At 38.6% G+C, this 12,948-nt stretch overlaps 1 protein-coding gene across 4 annotated transcripts in view; it reads left to right on the top strand.

The window, feature by feature from the left end:
- Nucleotides 1-12,948, top strand: part of SLC5A8 (solute carrier family 5 member 8) — a 44,886-nt gene that overhangs the window by 22,214 nt on the left and 9,724 nt on the right. For 3 of the 4 annotated variants that reach the window (XR_001347144.2, XM_006084089.3, XM_023749872.1), the window contains exons 8-11: nt 4,694-4,782; nt 5,873-5,985; nt 8,749-8,816; nt 10,965-11,051. Coding sequence is in view for 3 of the 4 variants with exons in the window: in XM_006084089.3 (XP_006084151.1) it covers nt 4,694-4,782; nt 5,873-5,985; nt 8,749-8,816; nt 10,965-11,051 (357 nt within the window). In the remaining variant the exon portion in view is untranslated. The remainder of the gene's footprint in view (nt 1-4,693; nt 4,783-5,872; nt 5,986-8,748; nt 8,817-10,964; nt 11,052-12,948) is intronic. The other variant, XM_023749871.1, reaches the window with a different exon arrangement.

Raw genomic sequence — 12,948 nt, forward strand, 5'->3', positions numbered from 1 at the left:
ACAATATAATCATCTTTAATTTCTATATAGCATTTGGCAGGTATAGCAAGAATAAAGAATGCTGTGTTTATTGAGTTTAAAATATTGAAATACTGAAAAAATTTCAAGCCAAGTGTTAAATAGTTCAAGAAATAATTCAAGGCTGGGAATAGAATTTTAAATGTAGTTTTAAAAAGCCAAAGCTGTATACAGTAGGTCCTCAGGTTATGTCAGAGATCCGTTCTTACGGTGTGACGTAATGCGATTTTCGCTGTAAGTTGGAACCCACCTACATAAGCACCTACATCACTCACATGGAACACATACACAGCAATAATGAAGTGAAACAGTAAAAAAAATTTAAAAGAAAGATAACAATTCCTGACCTTTACTTACGGTAAATAAATAATATAAAACATAAAGCACATATGTACATACGTCGAAATGACGGAACTTTTTTTTTAAATAAATAAATGGGAGATGGCGACGTAACCATGAAACAACGTAAGTCGAGTCCAGCATAACCTGAGGACTATCTGTATAAGCTATATTACTGTAGGACATTTTGTCATATTGTTAGATATCCCATTTATAAATAGTTTACTTTTCAGTTTTGTTTTTAATTAAAGTATACTTGGTTTATAATACTATCTATAATAATAAAAGCTTAATATGCTAATTAGACTGGACGTCCTCCGGATGAAGCCAGGGCTGCGAGGGAAGCCTAGGTCCCGAGTTCCTGCCAGTGGCCAGAGGGAAGCCCGCGTCCCGGGTGCCAAAGGGAAGCGGATGCCAGCAGCTGGGGGAAGGAAGGCCTACTCTTTTTTTAAAAAAATATATTTTATTGATTTTTTACAGAGAGGAAGGGAGAGGGAGAGGGAGAGAGAGTCAGAAACATCGATGGGAGAGAAACATCAATCAGCTGCCTCCTGCACACTCCCCACTGGGGACATGCCCACAACCAAGGTACATGCCCTTGACCAAAATCGAACCTGGGACCCTTCAGTCCGCAGGTCGACACTCTATCCACTGAGCCAAACCAGTTAGGGCAGGAAGGCCTACTCTTGCACGAATTTCATGCATTGGGCTTCTAGTATTAGTTATATTAGTTTCAGGTTTACAATATAGTGATTTTGTTATCAGTGGAAGTGGGGTATCTCTTTCCCCACTGGGTGTTGGGGGTCAGGTTCTTATAATACCTTGAGAAAAAGAATTTTCTAAGATTTGCACAGGAAGATGACTGGTTTTTATTTGCATGGAATTACATCCCTGTGTTTCTAAAGTCCTATTTCCCTTAAACCAGTACTTGAAAATGTGCAGGGGGATTCAACAGAGCTAAAAGCATAGCCAGTGTCCAGAGTTTTTGTTCTAGAGTGAAGCTGGGTCCAACAGAGCATCAGGTTAGTTACAGTCCATTAGTCCATTGTGAGCCAGGAGCCCCGTGCGCAAGAGAGAACTCCTTTGTTAGGACAAGGATGTCAAACATGCTTCGTTTAGGAGTTTAAGTATCTCAGATTTCACATCCTTGTAGTGGCTACACCTATCCTGGCCAATGACCTGTTCCCAGGTGTGACTGATAGGAAAGTACCTTCCCTACATCACCCAAACTTTGCTGGGCATGCTTGTAATATCTGCCTTCCCTTTGCTCCTTCCCTGTTAATTAATAACCAGATTATTTACAATGGTATCAATTTGACGTTTTTATACCATACAGTGTGGTCATCCCACTAATTCAAGTGATCATCTGTCACCAGGCAAACTTACCACATTATTATTGACTATATTCTCTTACCTTTCAGTTTTTAAATGACAGAAAAATGGGTCGAAAGAGTGAACATTTACTGAATATCAACTATGTGATGAGGTTCTGTGCCATGAGCTTTGCCTGCTTTATCTCATTCTCACACCCTTGTGATTCTAATTTTACAGATAAGGGAATGAATGAATCTCAGGTTACAGAGATTGCTCAAGATCACATAGCTAATAAATAAGAATAGCTGTAAACACTCATAAAATACTTGCCATGGGTCTGGCATTATCATAAGTGCTTTGTATAAATTTCAATTTTTAATTCTCACAGCTACACTCTGAGGTAGGTTCTATGATTATCTTCCTTTTAAAGATGAGGAAAAGGAGGCACAGAGAAATTAAGTAATCAGCTTGTAAACCTGGAGCCAGGATTCAAGCCCAGGCAGACTGCCAACAGAGTCCTAACTTTGAACCTCTACGCCATTTATCATCTTTCAGAAAGTGTAGCTAGAACTCAAACCCAGTCTACCAGAGTACAAAGCCTGAGTTCTCTTAGTTCTTGCCACAATTATTTTCTAAGACTTGCCTGTCAATCAAGTGCCCAGGGGACTCATTAGAATTGAAGATAGGCTGAATTTTATGTTGGTGCAAATGCATAATATATTCCCAAAAAGATATAATTTGTGTGATTAGAAAAATGAGAGCATCCTTGAGCTGTGAATCTCAATCCTCTCTTAACACATGCCCTCCTTTAGATAAATAGATCCTTCCTATTTTCCCAGAGAATCCAAGAATCATGTTTTCTCTGAAGATGGAAGCACCCTTCCATTATATTCTCTCTAGTCAAGAATATTTGTGATTTTTTTGTTGTTGTCAATCTTTAATGTCTGTAACATGAAGACAAAGAGATTTTTAAAAAATGTTTCTAATATACCTTCCGCTTCCCCTGAACAACCCCCCCAACCCCTTCCCCCCCCGCCCCCCGCAACTTCCTAACCTTGAGGCTCCTTGTTATAAAGAGCATCTAAGACACTCTTGTACACATACACAGATCACATAGACAGTGTGTGTTAACTTTCTGAAAAATAAAAAGGTTTGCTCCCTACAGGATATTTCCAGTAATGGGTTGTCATTTCAGTTAAGATTTCACTGGGGATGCAATACAGATAAGGCCCAGTCAGTAGAAGATGATATGGACATCTCAACTGAGGAATGTAAAGATATGTTTCTGCTACACTCGGCAGGAGCTCACCCTGAGGAGGCAGGATTACTACCTAGATATAGTTTTACTAATTTCCTCTAGTTAGTCTCACCTCGTTGATTCTGCCTATACCTGAGGGGAACGTTCAGAATATGAAATATTACACCAAAGATTTTGAGAAAAGTTGATGACAGGTTAGAGGATTTTAGATCTCATTATAACACTAACAGTAGACACTTTACTTTTGCTTATGTAGAGAATATTGCTTGAAGTTAAACTTGTAAGTCATCTTAGAAAAATTGGGTCTTGATCTCATAGAGAAGTGCTATTCTCATTTTCTGTGAATAAAGAGTTAGTAAGCTTTGGAGAACATGGGGGAAGAAGCATTGCTGAGAGAATTCAGTTCATGCCCTTGAAACAGTGGAAGATGTTCTTCCATATCCCATCCACAGACCTTTGTTGAATGAAATCAAAGAGTCTGATAAGGTAGGGGCTTCATCCACTCTGTACTATTGGAGAAGGGAGCAATAATGTTTCAATGCAAATGAGAGGACATTTTTTTTTTCTGGAAAATTATCCACTTAGGCTCCTTTTGATTTAAAAATCATTTTTGCTGCCCTAGCCTGTTTGGTTCAGTGGATAAAGAGGCAGCCTGTCGACTGAAGGGTCCTGGGTTTGATTCTGGTGATGAGCACGTACCTTGGTTGCAGGCTCAGCCCTGGTCAGGACTCATGTGGAAAGCAACCAATCGTTGTGTCTTTCTGTCTCCCCTTCCTTCCTTCTACTCTCTCTAAAAACCAATGGGGAAAAATATATCCTTGGGAGAGGATTTACAAAAATATAAAATAAATTTTGCTGAAAGATTGCCATATAGCACAGTGCTGAAGTCATACACCTTCCTATCCTTATTTAATATTTATTTTTTAAAGTAATGAATCAAAAAAGCAAGTTGGTATCAGGAACTTTTTGTTTTTGTTTTTATTCATTCTTAAGGACATGCTTAGAGATGAGAGATGAGAGATGAGAGATAGATAGATAGATAGATAGATAGATAGATAGATAGATAGAGACATGAATGGTTGCCTTTCCGTGTATGACCCTGACTGGGCTCAAACCTGCAACCTTTCGGTGTACAGTACAAGGCTCCAACCAACTGAGCCACACCGGCCAGGGAGGTGTCAGGGACTTTTAAAAAAGAAGGCAGGTATTTACTGACATTACTCTCTACTTGTCACTGTCTCTCATGCTGCTGTAATTACACTTTCAGTCCTGGGCAGTGATTGAAGTTCACAGGATAGCCTTGAGTCATCAAGTAAGGTTATGTTAAGTAACTGCTGCTTACTTAAGCACAGAGGTGTGTAAACTATTTCCTTTAAATCAATTTATTTCAAAGAATGGGAATAGCTACCTTTTAGTAAGCATTTACTATATTCCATATACTGCACTAACAGCTTTACATAAATTATCTACTTTAACTCTTATAGCAACTCTATTTTTTTACTCTTATTTTACAGATGAGGAAACTGAGGCTCAGAGAAATTAAGTAAAAAGAGCCACATCTGTCAGAATCCTGAGCCTGTAGCTTTAACTACTATGCTCTTCTTTAAGTCTTAGCAGTTAAAAAATTTTAATTTTAGATATTTGGAAATTTCAATTTTGTGGAATAGCTACCTTTAGTTCTCGAAAAACACAAAATAAATGAGGCATTGATGAATTGTATTTGGTAGCAGATAGTACTCAGGAGTAAATTTTTGAATTTTTCAGCTCATGCCTTATTTGGTCCTGGACATTCTGCAAGATTACCCAGGACTTCCTGGACTTTTTGTGGCCTGTGCTTACAGTGGAACATTAAGGTATGTACTGTGACTCTAGTAATACATGGTTTCCTTGTTGAGATCTTTATTTTTTATTGGATATTTGTGGGGATAAAACTGAATTCTAGACATGGGCACAAATGGCCCAAAGGAGACAGTCTGCTTCAGTATCCTCTGTCGGTCCGACATATCTCTATGGGCTAGCCGTCTGTTATTATCAGTTTCCACTTTAGCTTGGTCCCTACTATCTAATACACTATCATGTACCCTCTAAGACAGGGGTCCTCAAACTACGGCCCGTGGGCCACATGCAAATACAAATATTGTATTTGTCCCCGTTTTTTTTTTTTTTTACTTCAAAATAAGATATGTGCAGAGTGCATAGGAATTTGTTTATAGCTTTTTTTTTAAACTATAGTCCGGCCCTCCAACGGTCTGAGGGACAGTGAACTGGCCCCCTGTTTAAAAAGTTTGAGGACCCCTGCTCTAAGGTCACAATAATGGTGATGAGTGATGGTGGCTTTCACTAATTATCAAAAACGGGTGCCCGCAGTCTTGGTTTAAAATATACATGTGGCTAAAATGTGGTCAAATGGAAAATTAGAATTAAAATTTCCTATTTACATGCTGAATAATATATTTGTATTTGAACTTACTCATTTCACTTTCTTTCTGTGTTTGCTCCAGGGAATTCTTATTATTAACAAACTATAGCATATGTTAGTGAGGAAACAGGAAATTAATATTATTTATATTTATGGCATATATTAGTGAGGACTTATGACAGACAGTCCTTCTGTGCACAAAGAAAACTATGTTTTGAAGTCATCATATAATAATATTGCATAATCTATATAAATTCTTTCCACAGACACTGAAGATTAATCGCAACATGAAAGCAATATTAAATTATCCTTTTTTTTTTTTTTTACTTCTAAGCCTATGAGTGTTGCCTGAATCATTCTTGAATAACAGCTTTCAGAAGAGGATGCTGTGATCATTAACAATAATATAGTAGAAATCTAGTTACATTTCAGAAGTAACAATGTGTTTTTCCCTTTCTCATTCTCATTTAAAATATTATTAAAGTTTAAATATTCTAAATCAAGTGTCTTATTTTCCCTTACAGCACAGTGTCCTCCAGTATTAATGCCTTAGCAGCAGTAACTGTGGAAGATTTAGTCAAACCTAACTTCCGCTCGCTTTCAGAGAGATCTCTCTCTTGGATTTCTCAAGGAATGAGTAAGTTTCATTTTCACAGTTCCATTTTTTTTTTTTTTTTTAGCTCTGGGAGGCAATTTTTAGAGATACTCTTTCCCATGGAAGATTCAGAGTAAGAACCTCTGAGCGTAAATATATGCACATATGTATGCCTGTGACATATTTACCATTAAGATTTGGGGACACGTAAACAGTTCATTGTCAGAAACCCAAAGAACCATTTCCATGGGTTCTATTTGACTCTCCTTTCCTATTTTCTTTCTAACCCAAATCTGTAAAAATCTTAGCTACAGGGGGAAAAAACATTCAACCCTTTTCCTTTTCAACTTTAGACCAAAATTTTAAGAACTATCCTAGTTTGGAACCAAGAGCCACACTTTTTCTATATTATCTAAGGAGCTGTCTAAGTGTATGAACTGAAGATAAAAAAACAGCGTTGTGACTTTTGACCAAACTTGATTGTCTGTTCCATCTGCGCACATAAATTGTCCTAGAGATGGTCTATAAAATCATGCAAGGAATGCTCATGTTCTATTCTTAGATTATAGAACCTGAATTGGGGTTAAATATCAGCTTGAATGGAAAGGTTCCCAGATGACTCACATGTAATATCTGACTCAAAGAAATCTTCATAGTGTACTTCATCCTTCATTTCGACACCTTGGGTATGCTTGTTTTAGAATGAATGACTAACAGCCCTAGCTGGTTTAGCTTAGTAGCTATAGTATCGCCCTGTGGACTGAAGGGCCCCGGGTTCGATTACAGTCAAGGGCACATGCCTGGGTTGTGGTCTTGATCCCTAGGAGGGGCCGTGCAGGAGGCAGCTGATCAATGATTCTCTCTCATCATTGATGTTTCTATCTCTCTCTCCCTCTCCCTTCCTCTCTGAAATCAATAAAAAAATATATTTTTAAAAAAGAATGAGTGACTAACAGTATTACAGATGTCTCCCATTCCCCCCCCCCTTACCCCTTCCCATCCAGCCATCCCCCCCCCCAACCAGGCCTTCACCACACTATTGTTTCTTTATATGGGAAATAGGGGAAAATATTCACTATGAGGTTTAGAGATAATGCATATAAAATAAGAGGCACTAGCTCAGGGGTGGGCAAACTTTTTGACTTGAGGGCCACAGTGGGTTCTTAAACTGGACCGAAGGGCCGGAAAAAAAGCATGGATGGAGTGTTTGTGTGAACTAATATAAATTCAAAGTAAACATCATTACATAAAAGGGTACGGTCTTTTTTTTTTTTTAGTTTTATTCATTTCAAACAGGCCGGATCCGGCTCGCAGGCCGTAGTTTGCCCACGGCTGCACTAGCTGGTGCTCAAAGAAGAATACTGCTGATGATTAATAATGAGATTTATATTAAATGATCATCTCAAGGTTTTACAATAAGGACTTCATAGAGGAGAACATGGCAGATGGTTGGACTGTGCTTTCAATAACTTTAAATACCAAAATCCCCAATGGTGACTCTTCACGAGCTACCAAATGGAGAAGAACCAAGCTAATACTATTTATATTCGGATTCAGAGGCATAAAAATCATTGCAATAGGAGCTCTTTGCAATAAATTAATGCAAGGTTTTCCAGATTATTTACCCAATATACTTAACAAAGGTGTGAGGTCTAGTGTAAGATAGAAATAACATAATATAAGGAATGCGCTAATTGTATGATAATCAAATTTCTCATTTATTTTTCTATATTTTGAATTTTATGTGTGGGAAATTATATTGACTAACATCAGGCGATTTTTGCTGAATGGAAGTCTTTATTTTTTTAAAAATATTTTTTATTGATACTTTACAGAGAGGAAGGGAGAGGAATAAAGAGTTAGAAACATCGATGAGAGAGAAACATCGATCAGCTGCCTCCTGCACACCCCCTACTGGGGATGTGCCCTCAACCAAGGTACATGCCCTTGACTGGAATCGAAACTGGGACCCTTCAGTCTGCAGGCTGATGTTCTATCCACTGAGCCAAACTAGTCAGGGCAAATGCAAGTCTTTAAAAAGAAAATTGTGGGTGGGGTAAGTTTTCCTATAATTTAAATAGTAAAACTTGTACTTGGAGAAAATCTGGAAAATGCTGAAAGTCAAAAAAGTCGTCTCATGATCTGACTACCAGTGGTGGCTTGTGAATTTCTATAAACAAATTTGGGGAGAAAATTTAGCAGAAGGGGGACTATGATACTTGTCTTGAAGTTGCCTTTCTTTGCTACCTTAACAGGAAAGGCTTGGGCCTATCGGTGGAGATTATGAGCGGGTTTAAGGTCCTAAACCACCCCTCTGCATGGATTGCCACTTCCCAGAAGAAATGAACACTTAAAGTCAGAAGGCTCTAATTTCCGATGTTTATTACTCCCCTCCCCCACCATGTTGTACAGAGCGGAGTTGAATTTGTTCTATTTTTGGCAAACGGAAAACAGAGATCTGAGCCTTCCTTTACAAAAAAAAAAATGTTGTGGAGGTTTAGATTACTAGCATAATAGTTCTTAGCTTTAAAAATCCCTATAGTTAATTCTAGAGATTCTTTACTTATATAACCTAACGTTGTAATTAATCCTCAGACACAATGTCAGGATTTTCTTTCTTCCTCACACACTGCTGATTCTGTAGGAAAACACCCCTTTCCTTTTTTAGCTGGCTCTAATGTATGCGGCCATTCTTCACCACAGTCAGATTTCCCCCTTCGAATCAAAGGTGTGGTGGCTTATTCTGTTGAGAATTCTAATCCTCTGGGTCTGGACTTTACATTGGCTATTGCATCGTCCATCCAGGTGTGCTGTTTGGAGTCCTGTGTATTGGAATGGCTGCTTTGGCATCACTAATGGGAGCTTTGTTGCAGGTAAGAGCTGACTCCTTCCTCAAAGGTTTGATTCATAATCACTTTTTGTGTTTTGTTTTGTTTTTTGCTTTTTTTGTTTTGTTTTGTTTTTTAAAACTATATTTTATTGATTTTTTACAGAGAGGAAAGGAGAGGGATAGAGAGTTAGAAACATCAATGAGAGAGAAACATCGATCAGCTGCCTCCTGCACACCCCCTACTGGGGATGTGCCGGCAACCAAGGTACATGGCCTTGACCGGAATCGAACCTGGGACCTTTCAGTCCACAGGCCGATGCTCTATCCACTGAGCCAAACCGGTTAGGGCTCACTTTTTTTTTTTTAATGCTGATGTGACCATCCTTCCAGAGTTCTCCTTTTATATATTTAACACATAGACATATTATGGAACAGAGGTGACCAAATTCTTAAAAATTTCTGAAATTAAACTTTCTATTAAAAAAAAATTCGTTTTTATTGACTTCAGAGAGGAAGGGAGAGGGAGAGAGATGAAAATATCAATGATGAGAGAGACTCATGGATCAGCTGCCTCCTGAATGCTGATGTGCCCTGACTGGGAATCAAATCATGACCTCCTGGTTCATAGGTCGATGCTCAACCACTGAGCCATTCTATTTTGAGAAAGTTGTGGGGATCATTGTAAATTATGAGATCATTGTAAATTTACATCTATAATAATAAAAGTGTAATATGCTAATTAGACCAGACGACCTTCCGGACAAAGCCAGGGCTGTGAGGGAAGCCTGGGTCCCGGGTGCCAGACGGAAGCCGGTGCCAGCAGCTGGGGGAAGGAAGGCCTACTCTTGCATGAATTTCGTGCATCAGGCCTCTAGTGTAATTATAAGAAGTAATCCAGAGATCTTATATATACGCTTTTACCTTCCCTCCTTCAAAAGTAACATCTTGCAAAACAGTAGTACATCACAACCAGGATATTGACATTGGTACAGTCAAGAGATGGCACATTTCCATCACCACAAGGATCCCTCATATTATACTTCTATAGCCACTTCCACTTCCTCCTGCCCCTCCTTCCTCTGTAACCCGTGGCAACCACTACTTTGTTGTCCGTTTCTATAATTTTGCCATGTCAAGAATGTTATAGACATGGAGGTTGGCTCTAGAGAAGCTGTGAACTGACTTCTTAGGATTGTATCATGAGTCCACATCCTCCTCAAACACATTCTTTGTCACAAGTATCCACAGCCCTGCCTAGTTCATAAGGTAGGCTTTTTCTCTGTGGACAAATTAGTGTGTTCCTGATGCTTCTTTTATGGTTCTGTCTACTCTCAAAAACTAGCTATTTGATTATTGGGAACACAGATCTCTTGGAACTTTCAGCTATTTGCATTTTTCCATTCTTCACATTGTAAAATTTTTTCACTATCACCAAAGCAAAGGTTGCAATTAGTCAATTAGATTTAAATATCTTTCTAGATGATTTGATCAATCTTCTTTTAAATCACGTTTTTCATTCTAGTTTCATACTTAGGAAACCAAAGATAGCATTGGTTTTTTTGCCATCTGTGGTCACTTAGTAGTACTTATGCATAACATTGTTTTGAGGAGAATTTTAAGGCTATCAAAGCACAAATGAGTGATGTAATTGATTATTAAGGTCTAGGAGAGTGGTTCTCAACCTTCTGGCCCTTTACATACAGTTCCTCAGGTTGTGACCCAATCATAAAATTATTTTCATTACTTCATAACTGCAATGTTGCTACTGTTATGAATCGTAATGTAAATATCTGATACGCAGGATGGTCTTAGGTGACCCCTGTGAAAGGGTCGTTCGACCGCCAAAGGGGTCGCGACCCACAGGTTGAGAACCGCTGGTCTAGGAGAACAAGGCTGGGAGGACTGATGTCACTGTTGACTTACATATTCATACGGGAGTTCCCATTGTCTTCTGGGTCTCCACCTCCATTACATTTTGCTTCCCGTATCAGGGTACCTGAAGGAGCATATGTATACTTGAGACTAAGAAGCAGAAGCTTCCAAGTTCTAGTCATCTCTTTGCCAATGACAAGGCTGCCATGCTTTTTCGGAGGAACCTGAATACCTTAAATCCTCATCCTGATGAAATTACTTTGAATCATTTTAACTCTGGATTTGAGATTTCTAATTGCTGGCCTTATTATTTTTGCAGGCAGCGCTCAGCATAATTGGTATGATCGGTGGACCACTCCTGGGCTTGTTTAGTTTGGGCATTTTGGTTCCCTTTGGCAACTCAATTGTAAGTATAAATGAATATGTGTAAAGCTTTCTTTCCAAAATACATTAGCAGCTTTACAACTTTTTCTCAGTTGTAAAGACGCTATCCATATTAGTGACTTGTCTCAATGACTTAGATCACTCATATCGACTTTGCCGGGTTGTACAATGAAGTTCTATCCACTGGGACCCTGCATTTGTGAAGCTCAATGGAAGCTGCCAGAACAATATAGTGCAATTTCAAGTATTTATACTACAACCGAGGGGCAACATTTCTTGTGCATTTATCTTTTTGCCCTTCTTGAAAATCAATCGTTAGCAATTAAAGAAGGAGATTGACAGACTCGGATATAAGAGATTTAAGGATGATAGAGCGGAGGATACCTGTGAATATCCAGAGTACAGCAAAGAGGAGCACTGAAGTCTTCACCACCTTGGCCAGAAAGTTTCTACTCCTGATATTTAAAGCTGTAGCTCCAACAACATGGTTCTAGCCCCAAAGGGGTGATCATAATTGGGTATAGTAACCAAAAGAGGGAGTAGGCCTGCTCTTCTATGTTGATAGATCAGTGCTTTGAAGAACTAAATTTTGTTTGGACTAAATGAAGTTGAATTTATGTATCTGAAATTCAGGCGAAAGTCCACTGATTCAGTCTTCTCAGAAGATAAACTTCAGGAAAAACTGATCTTGTATATGGTTATTTCAGACAGATGGAGAATAACCACAGAACTATGACTTTACATTTAGAATTCAATGTCCCTAATAATGTATTAGGAATTAGTAAGGCAGATACTAATAAGGGCTCTACTGTCACTATTATTAATTATTCTCAATGAAGTATCATATAAAAAGCTAGTTTGTTAGAAATTAATTTTAATGAAAGAGAGTAGTTTGTGTCTACCTCAGAATGTTAAGGCTTTGATTAGACTCTTTGTATTATGAAATACATAGTGGTTTGATTACTGCCTTTTGGTTTTTGACATTTATTTCCACCATGAGTTGCCTTCAGAAAAGCTGTAGGTCCAACATGGTGTGTGTGTGTGTGTTTTTAAGAGAAATAAGATAGTGATATTTTTTATAAAAAGGGGGAAGTTCCTTTTCTTTACTATATTCACATTTTCACCAGTAGAATATCTACCCTCACCTTAGAATGGACTTCCTCCTTCCCTCCCTCTTTCTCTTCTTCCTTCCTTTGCTTCTCTTCCTCTATCCTTTTCTCTTTCTTTCCCACCCTCTCATTCACTCATTTATTTATTCATTTGTTCAATAAATATTTATGGCTTAAACCTGTCCTGGGAGTAGAGAACACTGAATATTTCTGCCTACATGGGTTTTATAATTTTATGTGTCCAGTCATGTACAAAGCTGAGAGAAAGCAAGTTTGACCTGTCAACAGCTGGCTATCCTGCTATTTCAACTTCATATTATTTAAAATATATATTTATTGCCTGCCTACAATATGTCTTAACACTGTGGTAAGTGTCAGGGCATCAAAAATAAAGAAACCTAATTCTGCTTTCTAGGGTTCACAACTTAATGAAAAGGCTTACAGTCCTTGTCCCCAAAATAAATCCTCTGACCTGGTCAGCAGCCTTCTCATTCTCCCATCAACGCACCACCGTTGTTGTTTCAAACCCTATCATTTTGCTCATGTTTTCCCCCTTACTTCAAATATTCTCTCCTGTCCTCTGTGGAGCCTGAGGTACAGGCTGCCCGCTCTGATCAATATTCTGAAAGAAAGGAGGAAATTCCACCACAGAGGAAGGGGCTTCCCAGCTCCAGGTTTGTTTTCGTTCCCATCATTTGGAACTAGGGCTCAAATCACTCAAGGGCTGGCAGAACATCTGGATTACTGATGAAAAGCTGGGGTGGGGGACCCAAGTCTCCCACAGATTGGGAAACCAAATGCCTTTGGAGA

The sequence above is a fragment of the Myotis lucifugus genome, unplaced genomic scaffold, assembly GCF_000147115.1.
Source record: "Myotis lucifugus unplaced genomic scaffold, Myoluc2.0 scaffold_10, whole genome shotgun sequence".
Lineage (NCBI taxonomy): Eukaryota > Metazoa > Chordata > Mammalia > Chiroptera > Vespertilionidae > Myotis > Myotis lucifugus.